Below are 17,164 nucleotides of genomic sequence, written 5' to 3' on the forward strand. Positions count from 1 at the left end.
GAGGACGACTACTGGGGGGGCTCTGGGGGTGAAGACCAGCGGGGGGAGCAGACGTGCCCCGGCGCCGCCTGCCAAGCGCCCCCGGACTCCCGCGGCCCCGCGCTCTCGGCCGGGCTCCCCACCCCTCTGCTTTGCCTCCTGCTCCTGGCGCCCCACCACCTCTGACTGCGGGGCTGAGACTGCAGAGGCCTGGGCGCCCGCCCCAAGTCCAGTCCCAATCCCCGCCCCTGGCCTTGCTGCCTTTCTTCCCCTCCCGGGTCCTCTCTCCCCTGGGACCAGGCCACCTCGTCCTGCCTCCTGGGCTGCTGGCTTAAGGCAGCGCCGAGAGGGCGTGTCCGGTGGCTCAGCTCGATTCTCCCCAACTCTGGCCCTTAACTCGTTCCCATCCCAAGGCTGGAGGGGTGGGGCGCCCCGGGCAGCCGCTGACCCCTTCTCCCAGCGCCCACAGCGGACTCGAGAGGAGCTGTTGTCTGCGAAGCATCTTCCACCAGCCGAGCCTTCGGGAGCTCCGGCAAGGAGCCCCGCGCAGGAGCCCCGTGGAGGGATGCGCAGTTGGGCCGGGCGGACCCCGGGCCCTTGCTTCTCCTAGACCCCCTCAACCTCCCGACGACACTGGAGGAATACTTTTCTCCGACGTCTACCCTGGACACTTGTTAGGGCGCCTGGAGAGAACTTTCCTCTCTGCCGTGGCCCCTGTGTGGTGACGATCCACAGAAGTTGTTTGGGAAAAAAAAAAATTTATTAAAAATTATATTATTTTATCTTCTTCCGCAAGATGTATTGGCTCAGGACTTCAAAAGCGGGAGGAGGGCTTAGAACCAACAAGATATCAGGGCCGGGAGGGTTAGCGAAAGGGGAGCCGATGGTGCCATCGAAGAGCTGCTTGCTGGCGGAAGGTGTGTGCTGCTCCCCTAGGACCAGAAGCTGCAGCCTGAGGAAGAGAGGTGTGGCTCCGGAGTCCCAGTCAGGCCAGATGAAATCTGACCGCCAAGACAGGTGCTGACAGCACCTCGGCTCCTCATTTGCCTGGGAAAAGCAGCTACAGCTGACCCTGAGTTGTCTGGTGCCCGAGGAGCTAAGCCTGGGGAAGGTTTGCAGGAAAAAGCAGTGGCCACCTTTCCCTGCAAGGGAGGAGTCACATAGCTGTCCCTGGTCACAGCCAGCCCAAACATGGCTTTGGGCAAATCTGATAAAGGCATGCTTCCTCAAGAGAACCAGCCCCACAGCAGAGGAAACACAGCAAGCAGAGCCTAAGACTGGATTTCGGCTCACACTTGCTCCCTCTGCTCAGTGCCCCTGTGCAGTGCACAGCCTTCGCAGCTGTACACAGCCACCCTGTAGAAAAATGGTCTCTCTCCCTTGGCTCCTGTGAGGTGGAAGTCATCAGGGATGCACCAGATCAGAGAAGTTCTCCAGGAAGGTTAGAAGAGAGACCAACGGGCCAGGGTGACCAGAGCAACAAGAATCCCAAGTTGGGGGTGCCTCGCTGGCTTAAGGTATGATCAGAAGCTTTGCCTTTCCAGTTTGTGGAGGAGAGGCTGGGGAAAGGGAACAGCCTGGGCCAAGGAGGACCTGGCACGGAGCTTAGGGGTGAGTCTTATCAGACAAAAGCAGTTGGGGAGATGTTTGATGGTTTATATTTAGGGGTTAAGAATCTAACTGGGGAGATAAGAATTGAAAGAGAGGGGACCTGGATGCCAGAGCTCATGGAGGAAAGATGTTGAGATTCTGTGACTCTGGCCAGGCAAGTCAGAAGGATAGTGAGAAGAGGCAGAAATGAGAAGGAGTCAATATCTAAGGCCCGAGGCAGGTGGACTTTGGGTAAGGCTGTGTGTGGGTTGGGTTGGAGGGTAGGGAGAGTGGCTAGCTGGTCACAAACCAGGGAGCCGGAGCCTGGGGTCTCACAAGGGCCTGTGTCAGGCTGCCTTTGAAGAGGCTAATGAGTGGTACTAGCCAGGCAAGGGCTCTGATGAAGGAAGGGCTGCTGGGGCCTGGGCAGGGGAGGGAGGATGCTGGTAAATCAGCAGCAGGCTGTCCAGGTCACAGAATTATCGCTGTGAAATATTCATGGGCCTTCGGTCTAGATGCTATTTCAGAACAGTGAAAGCAAGAGGAGTGTGTGAGCCTCAGGAAGAAGCCTACAGCAATGCCGTTTCCCACCACCCCTCCCCCACCAGCCCAGACAGACCCACGGACAGGCCCATCACGTGCCCACCCATGCTCACACGCTCTCTCACACACATTCCCACAGAGCAGAGCTACGGAGCACGTGCAAGCACGCCAACGCCCACGGGTCCCACAAACAGGCAGATGCACTCCAAATACTGACATGCATGTGCAGCCACTCAAGCTGGATCCTGCACAGAGACCACTCCCAGAGAGCTCACATGCACAGACCCTCAGCCTCTCCAGACCACCTAGAATCGCAACCTTGAGCCACACCTCGAAACCGGAGGGGCTTTCAGGGCCATCCGGTCCAACTCCCACCAATGCTCCCACCAAACAAGGGAAGGCACTTGTCCATGATGCCCCACCCCTGAAAGAAAAAAAATTCATTCACTTCCTGCATTGTGTTGGGTGCACCCACATTTTGCATTCTCTCGTCTGCCTGACACCCAGCCTAAATGTAGTTAACCCCTTTCTTCTCCAAGCTTCTGTATCTCCTCACTTACCCAGTCCCCGTCCCAGCCCTAATCCATCCCTTCCTTTCCATTCCCCCTGCCACCTCCCTGCTCCATCTCATTACCTCATGCCTAGAATATAGAAGAAAATAGCAATAACCTCCTCTCTGGTTTTTCTACATTCAATCTCTCTCTCCCTCCCACCCAGCCTGCCCATGGTGGCCAGATTCAGGCTGACCAAAATTTGCATTACGTCATTATGTTACTCAGGAACCTACAATGGTTCTCTGTTGTCTACAGATTAAAGATAAAACACCTTCAGAATGTGGTACCAATGGCCTTTCTAGCTTTTTCTCTCATGGCCTCATCCCAAACCTCCACTTCAGCTAGAATGATTGAATAATGCTGGCCATCAGTTATTACGCACTTGAAACCTATAACTTACCTTGAACTCTCCCTAAAGTTCCTCGAACTCCCTAACACTGGGAACCCTCTCCCCATCTCCTCAGATGACAGACTTCGGAGCCCTTCCCCAAGGCCAAAACTGCCTCCCAGTGACCTTATCAATGGGGATCCTTTCACTGTCCTTCCAAGCTGCGGGTAGAGGCTTAGGAGGGGCTGCCTCCAAGCAGATGGCTGCCCCCAACTGGCCCCCTTGGGAACTACACCCAGGCTTCAGTCCTGCTAAACTGAGAGCGAGCATCTATCTATCTGGGGAGAGAAATAGAAGGACGCCAGATGACAAGGTTTATAAGCCCTTAAGCCTCTAAGGTTCTTACACTAGGAGTGGGGGGAGGGTTCTCAGCACTGCTTTCTGAGCTGCTGGCTCCTGACTTTAGCTCCCTAATCCACGAGAGAACCCCTCTCCTATAAAATACAAAGACTTGGGGCTCCCAGGACACTACTGAAAGGAAATGCATTCACCAGGCTCTGAGAGGCCACAAGGCCAGGGACAGTCCAGGTGGCAGGCCCAAGGTCCAGCTGGGGTCAAGTTTCTACATGAATTTTTAATGCTTCCAGCCAGACCTGTCAGATGTTCCGAAACCTGAGCAACTCCTGTCATCTCTGTACGTGATGTCCTTCCCCATCCCCACTGTCCCTGGGGGTGGGGCAGGAAGGGCAGGCGTGGGGCAGCTACCCAGTGGCCTCTGGAGGAATGAAGAATGACCTAGTTATTCCCCCACTTACTGTGTGACCTTTGGCAAGCTACTTAACCTCTCTGAACATCCCTTGGGCCTTACCTTTTTTCTCTTTTTTTCTTTTTCATTTGTAACCCGGGGCAACAGTGCCTGTCTAAATTGAGTTGTTGTGGAAAGTAAGTGCATAGCCCATGGAAAGGTGACCTACATGTTTGCTGTTATTATCTCTCCTCAAGTCCTGCCTCCCTCCTGTTTTCTTCCAACCCGAGGTGCCTCAGCCTCTCTTGTTTGGAGATAAGGACTTTGGTTGGCCCTGCCGTCACCTGCTAAGATCCAAACTGCCCATCCCAAGATCCTCTGGCCTTCTGATGGAGAGGAGGAAGGGAAGCAAAGAGAGGTTTGGCAGAGAGGAGAGAAGCAGGCGGCAGAGAAAGGAAGGGTAAGACCCTGCTCAGAGAGAAGAGCTAGGTGCAGACTCACTTTCTCTCTTTCTCCTCCCTTCTTCCCTTCCTTCCCTCCTTCCTGGTACCTTCTCTACCTCTGATCCTGTAGTACCGGAAGCAGGGGTGGCCACACTGAGCAGAGGTGAGGCCAGGAGCATGGGGGAAGGGCTGGGAGTAGGAGGCTGTTGAAGGAGGCTTGTCAGCTCACCAATTCCCTGCAAGGTGTTTAAAAATTAGAGCCTTTTACATCTAACTTAGGTGAGAAGCTGCTAAATTCAGATTCCTGAGCCCCTCAGATGTGCTGAATCAGATCTCTCTCTAAGGGGCCCCAGAACCTACGTTTCAACAAGTGAAGTGGGTTACAAAGCTCTCTAGAGGTTGAGAAACGTCTCAAATGTGGGTTGTCCATGGGGGTGGGGGTGGGGTGAAGACAGGAGAAAGCAAAAGGATAAAAGTTAGACACCCGCCCCCCCCCCCCAGAACGCACACTTCATAGAAGTTACAGACGAGACTCCTGCGTGGATAGGGTGATGCCAGGGATGGAGAATAGAGATCAGGGGAGACAGATGGGGGCGGGGGACACAATGAGGGTGACATCCGGGGTAAGCAGCCACAAAGGAAACACACTTGCAGGCTGCATCCCCTCTAGGCGATCTGAAAGCCTGAACTTCCGATCCCAGAATGTGGAGATCCTGGAGGAGCCCCACATCCCTTTTCTGGGGCGAAAAGTCAGAGAGGAAACCCTGCCCCCTCAACCCCAGGGACCAGAAACGGATACACACCTGCCAATCTCTGGCCAGGGCCCTCCAGCCCTCCCCTCGAAACTGGCTCGGGTCCAGCACCCATCTGACCTTCTCCCTCCCTCTACCCCCAACCCTGATCCCAGCTCATCTGCATAAAGTTCCAATTAACACGTTTTCCCACAGCTATTTAGATCCCTGAACACGCTCCAAGCTCAGGAGCCCGCTTCCCCCCGCCCCCTCGCCCCCCGGAGTGCGGCCCCATTAACCCACGCGACCCGGGCCGCTCCCCGCGGCCTTGACCCAGACTGGGCCCCCTCCGGCTGGGGAGGGGCTATGGAGTGAGGGGCGCGCCCCGGGGCGGGTGACGGCGCAGTGGGGTCTGTCGCAGGCCGGAGGCCAGGACTCTCTGGGAAAAAGGCCGGCACTGCCTCTTCCCACCCCTTTCCGTGAAGAGTGGGGAGGGGGGCTTCTCCTGGGAGACTCGGGCGTCGAAATTCTTGGTTCCTCATCCGTCGGCCCCCGCACCCCTCCTCCTCCCGCCACGTACCCTCTCCCCTCCCCAACCATCTGTTCCACTCGGCAGCGCCGCGACAAACACGGCTCCAGCTCGCTTCCGCCCCTGCCCAGCCCCCTCCCCAAGCTCCGCACCCGGCGTGGCGAAGTGAAGAGACACCCTCCCCCAGGAGGCCGAGGCTTCTGCCTGCCTCGCCCCCTGGGTCCCAAGCCCCAGCCCGGCAGGGGCCAGCGCCGGGACCCCCCTTCCCGCGTCGCGAGGATCGGTGGGGCTGGAGGTACCGCTTGAAAGGGTGGGGGTCGGATAGGACGTGGGAGATCTCAAACGAGAACAGCGCAAGCCAGGGGAGGGGGTGGGAGGTCGAGACCCGGGGGATGCGGCAGACTTGTGGGTAGGGGGCGCGTGTGTGCATACGTGTGGGGGTTCCCTTCCTGGCTCGCTGCCCTCGCCCACCCGGTCCCAGCCTCGAACACGCAGCGCCGCCTGCTGGGCACGCGTTGTACCCGGCGCGCTCGCGGGGCTTCCCCCGCCCGCCCTCACCCCGAATCTGGTGGGATCGCACCGCCTGCCATTCACCGCTTACAATCGGCCTCCACCGAACTTGGGAAAATCGAAATCTGGGGCAAAGGCCACAGTGGGACCGTTGCAGGCCCTTTGGGACCCTGCCCAGCTCAGCAGTGCTGTCCAATTCCTAGTTGGTATTTTTCGAAAAGGGCGCTGTGTTGAAGTCAGGAGACTGGGCTCAGATCTGCTGTGACTTTGTCAAGTCTCCAGACACCTTCAGGAGATGTTTCTCATCCGTAAAATGGGTGGTTCAGTCTTTTTCATTAACTTCTAAAGAGTTGAAGACGAAGGGAAGACTTATCTGTAATAGTGTCTTCCAGTGGTAACATTCCGGGGTTCTCCAAGGTTTAGGGGGCAAGGTTGGGAAGGCCTTAGAGAAGGCAGCTGAGAAGCCTGAGACCTCCGTTCTGCTCCTGACTGCCCTGGCGGGCCTGTGGTTAGGACCCAGCCGTCAGACCACCCAAGTTCCAAGTTCAGCCCCACCACCTACAAGCTGACTGTACTTGGTGTTGTGCCCAAACCTTTCAGCATGGAGTTAAAGGACCTCTAGGACTGTAATAAGGATGAAATAAAGATACTTGTGGAACACAGGCAGATCCGCAACAAATGTTAGTGCCCCTCCTATCCCATCCCTCCATTCTGTGACTTACTCTAGCCTCTAAGGTTTATGTCTCAGGGACGCGAACAGGTATAGGAGTAGGATAAATAAGGCATATCTTCCCAAAATGTTTCCGGTCCTCCGAGATGGTGTCCTCCCTTGATTCTGGTAATTTTAAAGCCTCACTTTCATGCTAAAAGTAAATATAAATATAGTATAAAGTGAAGCTCAAAATTTGCATGACGTTTTGAGATAAAACGGGCCTATACAAAAGTTACTTTCAATGGGGCCCCAGGGATGGTTTGGTAGGAAAGCTTGAGAGTCATCCATTTTTTCTAAAGCACCCTGCCCTGATCGCATGTGAAAAAAGGCCAGACTCCCCGATGTACCCCAAACCCTCGGAAGTGCGGGGTGGAAACAGAGGGCAGGATCTGGATCCGGACACTAGGGCAGGACACAGCTGAGAACAGGGAGGTGAGCTGGCCGGCGAGAGCTGGCCAGGCTGGCACCTCAGGTGTCCTATTTAATGCCCAGCCTGAGTGAAGAAGAGGGGTGGGTGTGGGAGAAGACACCTCCCCCCAAGACACAGGCACATACCAGCCAGTCTCTCACTTCCTTTTCTATTTCTTCTAAGATCTGCAAGAAGCAGCACCAGGGAGGGAACCTGCCCTCCAGCTCCTGGAAGGGGTCTGACCCCCCCACAGCCCATCCAGGACACAGCCGGCACCCCAGGTCCCTTTCTTCTGAGGGGAAAAAGGTTGTTTCACACACACATGCACATGCATACATGTGCACACACACGTATATGCACACTCTGGGGATTGAACAGTGGGGACCTTAGGGGTAGCCTGTTTGCTGATCCCACAAGCCCCCAGGAGGCACCAAGAGGCAGGCCCCTAAGACGAAGGCCCAGAGAAAGGACAGCCCCACACCTTGGTCTCCAATCTGAGGAAGAGGCTCCATTCTTCTAGCACAAGGGCCGTCTTCAGTCAAGAGCGCATCACTCTGGGGGATTTTTTTAGGGTGTTCTTTTTTTCCTTTTAGCAAGTCTCTACAAAAATAGAACTTCTCTTGGTATTTATAAATCCACGGCCCCTGGCTCTGTGCGTATGGTACAGGTAGAAAAGCCATATGAGGCATTCCCTTTGGTTGCTCAGGCCTTGGCTGCCTGTCATCCAGGTCCTGTGGCCTCAGAGGTCTATGCCGCCGGGCGCCTTTAGTGGGCCCTCCCAGTCGGTGGCGTGCTCCCTCCGGAGCAGGGCACGGTAGTAGAAGAGGTAGGAAGGGAGCAGAAATCCCAGGAGTGAGGATAACAGGAGGCCCACATTCACCTTTAGGGCAAAAGAGAGAGACAGAGTCAAGTAGGTTCCCATTCTCCCCGCATTTCCCTCAGGGACATGCCATAGCCCCCCCCTCCCCCAAAAGGAGGCCAAAGCAGCCATTTCCCTCCAGGCCCTGGTCTAGAATGAAAAACTTCGCTAGCACTTCCTGTGTTCAGTCACTGTTCCAACTGTATCTCATTTAATGTCACGCAGCCTTGGAAATTGGCAGAGCTGGGTTTGAATCCTGGCTAGTGCCAGTGCCAGGCTGCTCCTGAAATAGGAACTTCCATGTTGGGAATCTGGACCTCTGAGGATGCGGACAGTGGGACCATCTGAGGTGGTAAGAAGAGGCTCCCAGGGGCTGGGACACATGGTCAATGGGACAGAAGGCTCAGGAGGCCCAGCACAGGGGCCTCACGGGGGCTTGGACTCAGTCACATCCCGCTCTGCATTACTTGCCCCCTGACCCTAGGCAAGTCATCTCGACTTGAAGTGCCTTGTTCTCAGCGCTTCGGGAGCAAAGATTAAGTGATAAAAGTACACGGTGTTATTCACCAATGATAGATCCGAAACTTATAAAGAACTCTTAAAACTCAACACCAAAAAACCCCAAACAGTCCGATTTAAAAAATGGGCGGAGGATCCGAATAGCCATTTCTCCAAAGAAGACGTACAGATGGCCAACAGACATGTGAAAAGGTGTTCAATCATCAGAGAATTGCAAATTAAAACCATAATGAGATATCCCTTCATACCTGTCAGGATGGCTATGATCAATAAATCAACAAATAACAATCGTTGGCAAGGATGTGGAGAAAAGGGAACCCTTGTGCACTGTTGGTGGGATTGCAAATTGGTGCACCCACTGTGGAAAACAGTCTGGAGGTTCCTCAAAAGATGAAAAATAGAACTACCTCATGACCCAGCAATTCCACTTCTGAGTATTTATACAGAGAAATCCAAAACACTAATTCGAAAAGATATATGCACTGCACATGCCTTGACCACAGCACTATTTACAATAGTCCAGATATGGAAGCGACCTAAGTGCACAGCGATAGACAATGAGATAAAGAAGAAGTGGTACATATAGACGATGGACTATGACTTGGCCATAAAAAATACGAAATCTTACCATTTGCAACAACATGGATGGACCTAAAGGGTTTTACGCTGAGTGAAATAAATCAAAGACAAAGGCCATATGATCTCACTTACATGTAGACTCTAAAGAACAAAATATATGAACAAACAAAACAGAAACAGACTCATAGATACAGAGAACAAACTGATGGTTGCCACATGGGAGGGGAGTTGGAGGGCTGGGTGGTAAAAGTGAAGGGATTATGAAGGACAAATTGGCAGTTACAAAATAGTCACAGGGATGTGAAGTACAGCACAGGGAATACGGTTGATGATATTATAATAACTATGTATAGTGCCAGGTGGGCACTAGAGTCATCGGGGGAATCACTCCGTAAATTATGTAAATGTCTAACCACTATGCACCTGAAACTAATGTAAAATAATATTGTAAATAATGTAAAATAATATTGAATGTCAACTCTAATTGAAAAAAAAGTACATGGTGTGCTTAGCACCTGGTGAGTGCTCCATAAATGGTAGCTGTCTCTTCGTCATTGTTCTTGTAGGAGAAGGGTTTATAGCAGTGGGTGGCTCCAGCGGGCAGAGAGATCAACTTTCGGGAGGCAGCTGTCAGTTCAATGTAAGGAAAGCCTTTCCGACTGTACCGATGTCTGCCACCTCTTACAAAAGAGGTGTCTGTTACCGAGGGCATTGGGCAGAACCCCTTCTCAGGGGTGCTGGACAGGGTCTCTGCATTGAGGGGAATGAGTTGGATCAGGGCTGGGCCATTTCACATGTCAACTGGGAGCTTATGAAAAACAGACTCCTGGGCCCAGGTCAAGAGGCACTGATTCGGAAGGCTGGAGAATGTGTGTTTTTAACACTCTGCGGGGGGTTCTGATGGGCAGCCAGCTTGGGAACCCCCAGCTTAGAGATTTCCAAGGCACCTCCAGGCTGAGATGAGAGAAGGAGTTCCATCACATCCAAGCCGCCCTGCCCCGCCTCCAACTCCCGGGCTGCACCCAGGAAAGGGGCTCCTGTTACCACCATGACACCCTCCGTTCTCACCCAGAAGGGGTCTCCTTTCAAAGGCCCCACCATGGCCATGAAGAGCGGGTGCTGGAGCAGGGCGAACACGGCACTGATGAGGGACTGCAGGCCCGTCAGTGTCCCAAAGTGGTTAGACGGGAACCTGTCAACGAGAGGGGCCAAGTATAAGGGGCGTGTGGCCCTCCCCGGCCCTGTCCCCCGCTGCACCCTTTCAGCCAGGCACGGTGGAGCGTAAGAGTTTAGGCTCTTGGCAGGTGCTCTTTGGCCCCTGGCCTGGACAGGGTACATGTCACGACTTCAGGGCCACAGAGCTGCTTCCGCGATCCCACCTCCTGCCCGTGTGGTCATAGCAGGTCACTCGACCTCTCTGAGCCTCCCTTCCTCCACTAAAACCAGGGATGAGCCCTCGTTTCACTCTCCGTTTATTCTTTTAACAAGTATTTATTGAATTCCCGCTATGTGCCAGGTGCCGATCTAGGTCCATGGAGAGTCAGCCATGAACCAAACGAAGATTCCTCTCCTCGTGGAGGTGGCCTTCTGGTGGGGCGCATGGGAGTCACCCAATAAGCGAGATAAAGGCGTAGTGTGTTCGATGGTGATAAGGACCACGGGGCGAGGTTAGGCAGAGGAAGGAGCTGAGGGTACCAAGGGGGATGCAGTTGTAGATAGAACGGCTGGGGAGGCCTCGCTGAGTGGAGGACAGCTAGGTAAAGACGCGGAGGTGAGGCAGCTGGACGGAGAACGTTCTAGGAAGGGGGATCGGCAAGCGCACAGGCCCAGGCCCCCAGCAGGAAACACGCTTGTGGTTTCTCAAGCACTGAGGTGGCCACGGGGGGAGGGGAGTGAGCGAGGTGGGGAGGGTAAGAAAGAGGGCAGCGAGGTAGGTCCCAGCGCCACATCCTGCAGGGCCTTTTAAGCCACAGTATAGCCTTCGGCTCCTTCTGTGGGCGAGACAAGACGCGGAGTGCCGTGAAGAGACTTATGTCTTAACAGGTGTCTCCAGCTCCTGTGTTCAAAACAGCCTGAGGGGAGGCAAGGGCAGCCGCAGGGGGGACCATCCAGATGCTGCTGCAGTAATCCAGGACTGGGGGGTGGGGGGCTGCGGCAGACATGACAAGAAGGGAGGGATTCGGGCTACGTGGGATGTGGGGTGCGGAGCTGGCGGGATCGCGGCCAGACCGGATGTGGAGTGTGAGGAAGAGAAGGATGGAGGGTGACCTCGCAGTTTTGGCCAGAGCAAATCAAGGAAACGGAGCTGAGACGGCTGTCGTGAGGCTGAGATGAAGGAGTGCTGCTCAAGTGTCCTGGGCTGTGCCTACGACAGAAGCAGCACTCAACATCCGCTCTGGTTTTGTCGCCGCTATCGTGATACTGCTCCATCGCACACACACGAGGGAGAGTCACTTGGCAACGCCTGGCAGTGGGAACCAGAAGAGAAAGGAGACAGAGAACTGGGGGGGCCGTTCGACACGAAGCAGGAAAATGATAAGGCAAACAAGACAGCTGTCTGGGAATTTCTACGGGGCCACTTTGGGGGCCATTCCAGAGAGCAGATGTAGTACCAAAGTGTCATCAAAACAAGTATTTCGGCTTCCTCCGAGGAAAGACTCTGACAGAGGGGTTGTCTTGTTGCAGGCGTAGGCTGCCTCTGAGCAGTGAGCTCCCCATCATCAGAGGAGCTCAGAGATGGCAGTGGACAGGACAGGCTCCGAGATCCCCGCCGGTCCTCTGCAGCCACCCCACGCTCCGAGATGCCAGCATTTCAGGGTGGCTGGGGAGGGCACGGCTACCCAGGGTGGGAGAGGTGTCTTAAGGGGTATCTGGGGTCCTTTCGGCTCTGCTCTGGGACCCTCTTGTTATAGGGGTGCCTCAGGAAGGGCTGACTCACACTGCAGCATAGAGGCCTCCACAGGCCGAGTGGTAGAAACCTCGAACCATGGTGTGCAGGACAAAGGTCATAAACTGGAACCAAAAAAGGGGAGGGAAGAGGTTAAGAGTGGGCGTGGCGGCAGGACGAAGGGTGGATGAGGAGATTGGGACACGGAACCTCGCCAAGCCCGGCCACACCGGCCCACCCTCTCCATGACCCCACCTACTAGAAACACTTCCTGAAAAACCCAGGAAATAGACCCAGAGGACAAGAACCATGTTTCCTGGAAGGCAGGCGCCCCGGGAACTGTCCCTCTGGAGGGGTCCTAGGAGGCAGGGAAAGTGGGGAGGATGGGGGTGGGTACCTGGAGGTGTAAGCTCTTAATGAGGCAGGTGATGCCAAAGGCCACAAGCAGGAAGTTAGTCAGGGTGAAGGCGCTGATGGCATTGGTGAGCTTTTGGATCTTGCGATAGCGCGGTCTGGCGGACTTGGTGGCAACCCCGTCCCTGAGGAGAAAAGGCCATCATCGGCCGCTGCCTCTACCTCCCCCGCAGCCGCCTCCCCACCCCCAGCCCGGCCCCTCCCCCTCCCGCGGTGCCTTTGCCATCAGGGCAGCAGAAAAAGGTGAACAGTGCATCTCCAGCCCTGCATGTCTCAAAGTGTGGCTCCCCCACCAACACCACCAGCGGCCTCTGGGGCCTTCCTAAAAAATGCAGATGCCAGAGCCTCACTCCCACCCGAGACTCACGGGAGTGGGGCCCAAGGATCTGCACTCAGACAAAGATCCCAAGTATTTCACATGCACAGTGACGTCTGAGACTCGAGGATGGGAAGGAAGGCGGACAATGGGGAGCACTCACACCCTCTCTCATCGGAAGCCCCAGCAAAGTGTCTCTGCCCACCAGAATAAACGAACGTGACTGCCCGGCAAGCCCCTCTCTGTGGCACAATCAAGGGCTCTGAGGCTGGCCCAGGGGAGAAGTCATGGGGCTGGGATGAGGGCAGGCTGCCCACTGGTCCTAGACAGAAGGGCCCTGCTAATGGACCCTGGGCATCAGGAGCAGGGGGCAGAGGAAGAAGGCTGGGTGCCAGGGCACCACTGCTGTGGAGGGCACTTCATTGTCCCTTAGGTGCCTCCTCTCCTGGTCTCCCTCCCCTAGCCTCTCGAGGACGACGGGATTAACACAAAAAGAGCACAGCAGTCAGAAGACCTCGGTTCAGGATCTGACAGTGGTCTCCAGCCAACAAGACGGCCCCCAGTGAACCCCGTCTGCTGGTATTCCCGCCCTGTGGAGTCCCCCTCCACACTGTTCCGGAGTTACTCTGTGTAACTGACAGAACACCACAGAAGCAATGGCTTGTCGCTTTGGAGATTACATTATGAAAGACACCGCAGCTTCTGTCTGGGTCTCCCTCCCTTAGATTTCACTCTGGGGGAAGCCAGCTGCCTCGTCCTGAGCATCCCTGCTAGACAGGCCCAGGTGGGTGGGGTGGAAGCAAACTTCTCGCCAGCAGCCCCATGAGTGAGCTTAGGATCAGGTTCTCCAACCCCTGACAACACTTCAGATGGCTGCAGCCCCAGCCAACAGCTTGGCTGGAACCTGGTGAGAGATCCTGCTACCGTCTGAATGTTGGTGTCCCCCCCACCAACATTCATATGTTGACATTGTGATGCCCAAGGTGATGGGATCAGGAGGTGGGGCCTTTGGGAGGTGGCGAGGCCGTGAGGGTGGAACCCTCCTCACGGGATCAGTGCCCTTATAAAAGAGACCTCTCAGAGCTCCCTAGTTCCTTCTGCCACGTGACAAGTCTATGACCCAGAAGAAGAGCCTCACTCAACCACACTGGCACCCTGATCTCAGACTTCCAGCCTCCAGAACTGTGAGAAACAAATTTCTGTTTATAAGCCACCAGTCTGTGGTATTTAGTTATAGCAGCCTGAACAGACCCAGATAGCCTCTGACAGAGCCACCCGGCTAAGTCATTCCCTGACTCTCAGAAACTATATGAGATAATAAATGTTTGTTATTTAAAGATGCCAAGTTTAGGGGTAATTTGTTATGTAGCAATAGATACCCAATATATCCACTCCATCTCTTCCTAGCCTTAAGAAAGGTTTAGAGCGTACCCTTTACAACATAGGTTCTAGAGCCTGCTACTAAAAACTGTGTGATCTTGGGTAAGTTACTTAACCTGTCTGTGTCTCAGCCTCCTCCTCCTCCTCTGTGAAATAAAGATAATGTGCCTACCTCAGAGAACTATTGCAGGACTAAATAAGACAATGCAAGGTGCTTAATGCTCAGTCAGCTATACTCATTAACAAGCAAGCCATGTCCCCTCCTAGCCTCAGTTTCCTCATCTGTATAATGGGGAGGTACCCCTGCTCCCCCGGGGCTCTTGGGAGAATGAATAAGATGCCGGATGTGAAAGCACACAGAAAATGAAAAGCACCGTCTAGCCACTTGCTGTCACCAGCCCTGTGTGGGTCACCTGGCGTCACTGAGGGCAGTGAGTTCGGCGGGGGTGTCCACGCAGTCCTTGATCTTCCAGTCCATGATGCAGCCAATGAGAGGGCAAGTGAGAAGGCACAGCAGCTGCATGACCCCAAAGACGAAGGAGTAGAATCCAACTGGGCAGGGCGGGAAGGGAAGTGGGGTCAGAAGCTGGCACGGGGGATGCCAGCCGCCCAGTGGGCACCACCACCCACTTCCGGTGGAGAAGAGAGAGAGCCAAATAAGCCCTTCTCTGACCCCAGATCCTTAGCTCCCCCAAACGCCCAAGGTGGCAAGGGTGGGTGCAGGCCAAGGGCCTCAGCTTTTGTCTCCCTACCTGTCCCTTCTGCCTTCTGTCTCAAGTCGACAGTCTCTGTTGGGGGTCGGGGGGTGGGGGGGAGCCAGGGTAAGAAGCCAGCCAGGGTGGCTCTGCTGTGCCCCCCACCCCCCATGGGCTCAGCAGCACCTCACCATGCTCCTGGCCACTGGTGACCACCAGGTGCTCTAGCATCTTGTTCATGGCGGCCATGTAGAAGATGACTCGCAGCTGGGTTACGCCCATGGTGAGGAGGCTCCACAGGAAAATGGGGGAGCAGAGGCTCTTGCGGAAGGAGACGGACTCTGGGGGCACAGCAGGGGGCACCCCTGAGCCCCAGATCTTCCATTTCCCTCTGAATGTCCCAGCCGATGCAGTTCTAGTGAGGACTCTGCCGTTATGTGACTGTGGGTACAGACTGGTTTCCTCAAAAACAAGGGTTCAGACTCAACTGGCCTCCAAGTTCTTGCCTGGCTCTGTAACTGTCTCAACAGAACATTTTCAGGTAACCTCTGAATTTGTAAACCCTATGCTTAGTGTGATACATAACTCTGGCTACCGTGTATTAAGCACTTACCATGCGAAGCATGCTTGACACATTTTACCCCCATTTAACCCAATCGCACAGCACCGCTATCTTTATCACATTTTACACACGGGGTGGCTGTGTGGCTCAGGGAGTTCGGAGAGTTGCCTGAGCTCACAGAGCTGGGAAGCTGCAGGGCACACCCACAACTCGGCCATGAGAGGACCGGCAGTGGGGATAACACCCCATAACTTCACAGCGTTCTGCAATTTACAAAGAGCTTCCGCCACCATGGTTTCATCCAATCCTCACAACTACCCTTTGAAAGGTGGGCGTTATTAGTGCCAGTTTTAGAGATGAGGAAAGTGAGAGCAGGGTAAGTGATCTATCCAAGTCACGTGGCCTGTAAGTGGGCAACGGGACTCAAACCCCTATCTCCGGACTCCAAGGCCAATGCTCCTTCACTAACCTCAGAGCTGACACCTTGGGAAGTGGCCCCGGCCGAAGGCAGGTTGCGGCTCCTCCTGCAGCCAGCAGGGGGCACCAGCCAGGCATTGGAGGACCGGGCCTGGAGGCGGGCTCACGGGGTGGTTTGTACTGCATGCAAGAGGCTCAGGCTTTGCAGGAAGTCTTGATGAAACCAGCTGGCCCGCAGGCCTAGAGACCCTGCCCCATTCTGGAAGCTCCTTCCTGCACCCCAAGGAATCCAGCAGAGCACCCCTAAATCTGAACTCCCCAGAGTTCTCTAAGCTCTGATTCCCGCCCACCTACATCATGGAGTGGTGTTGTTAGAACTGAAGAAGGGAGAGGCGAGCTCTGGGGCATGCATGCTCACTAGGTGTGAGCACCCGCCCTCCCCATCCCCCAAGGCCGGCACCCTGACCAGACAGACACTCACTCTTGTGACGGTTTTCTGAGGTGCGATGAACGTCCTGGGAGGAGATGTTGATGCCATCCCCCTCCATGCTGGGGGCCTTCTGGCTCAGCCGCTGGCCCACGATGGTCACATGGGTGTAGAAGCGGTCACCTGTCACCTTGTGATCCAGGGCCAGCCCGGTGAGCTTGATCTTCTTCCTGCCAGCAGCCAGGCGGGGACAAGTGGGAACCAGCCCCACAGAGCCCCCCTCAACAGCCTACCTCAAGGGGGCTGTCCCAGTCACCCCAGGGGTGCTGAGCACCCCTTACCCAGCTCTGACATGCCCACCGATAAGCTCCCTGTGCAGGGCCCACTTCCAGGGACCAACTTAGCACCCAGGAAGTGAAGGTGGACTAGTTGTTTTCCACTGGGGCTGTTGCCACGAAAGCAGCATTAAGAACTCAGACTGGAGTCAGAGAGCCTGGTTCCAACCTTAGATTCATTCCCTTTTCAATGGTATGACCTTAGGAAAGTGACTTGGTTCCCCGCACCTTTGTTAATGGAGTTAAGAGAATCCACCTCATAGAGCTGTTTGAAAATGGTGTGAGGGCTAAACAGTGCCTGCCATACAGGAGACTCGATAGACACCAGCAGTTTAACGGGCACCCTATGTGCCCTGTGGAGCATCACACACACACGTGTCCCCTGGCGAACTAACAGGGGGTCAAGAAAAGATGGCATTCGGGCTGTCCCACAAAGTGTAGGGTATTTGATTCCTTTGTATTCCCCTTCTAGGTCCACAAGGCACGTGGCATGATTGCTGGGGGTCCCTCCTACTCTGATCTCATCTTCCAAACCCAGAAAGGATAATAATAACAACAGTCACCAGGTTTTGACCGTCTATTATGCTCCAGGAGAGGGGGGTGGTAGGATCGGGCCCGGAACAGACGAGAAAGCAGAGCTCGGAGTGCTCAGGTGATTTGCAAATCCAGTCTCTCTGACTCCACAGCTGATTCTGTCCCCC

General features: G+C 55.0%; 2 protein-coding genes across 8 annotated transcripts in view; one reads left to right on the forward strand and one right to left on the reverse strand.

Moving 5' to 3' along the window:
• The window catches only part of RTN4RL2 (reticulon 4 receptor like 2), a 14,755-nt gene extending 14,156 nt beyond the window's left edge, over positions 1-599 (forward strand). The window contains exon 4 of the mRNA XM_015599090.2: positions 4-599. Within this exon, the coding sequence (XP_015454576.1) occupies positions 4-165 (162 nt within the window). The 3' untranslated portion in view covers positions 166-599. The remainder of the gene's footprint in view (positions 1-3) is intronic.
• Positions 600-7,235: 6,636 nt separating this feature from the next.
• The window catches only part of SLC43A1 (solute carrier family 43 member 1), a 24,339-nt gene continuing 14,410 nt past the window's right edge, over positions 7,236-17,164 (reverse strand). For 4 of the 7 annotated variants that reach the window (XM_006905997.3, XM_015599008.2, XM_015599001.2 and 1 more), the window contains 8 exons: positions 16,183-16,358; positions 14,914-15,063; positions 14,780-14,815; positions 14,441-14,579; positions 12,315-12,456; positions 11,969-12,042; positions 10,099-10,222; positions 7,236-7,953 (listed from right to left, as the gene is read on the reverse strand). In XM_006905997.3, coding sequence (XP_006906059.2) covers positions 7,813-7,953; positions 10,099-10,222; positions 11,969-12,042; positions 12,315-12,456; positions 14,441-14,579; positions 14,780-14,815; positions 14,914-15,063; positions 16,183-16,358 — 982 coding nt within the window. In that variant the 3' untranslated portion in view covers positions 7,236-7,812. Of the gene's footprint in view, positions 7,954-10,098; positions 10,223-10,243; positions 11,396-11,968; positions 12,043-12,314; positions 12,457-14,440; positions 14,580-14,779; positions 14,816-14,913; positions 15,064-16,182; positions 16,359-17,164 lie in introns of those variants that run through there. The other 3 variants (XM_015599013.2, XR_003043563.1, XM_015599022.2) reach the window with 3 other exon arrangements.

The sequence above is a fragment of the Pteropus alecto genome, unplaced genomic scaffold (genome assembly GCF_000325575.1).
Source record: "Pteropus alecto unplaced genomic scaffold, ASM32557v1 scaffold91, whole genome shotgun sequence".
Lineage (NCBI taxonomy): Eukaryota > Metazoa > Chordata > Mammalia > Chiroptera > Pteropodidae > Pteropus > Pteropus alecto.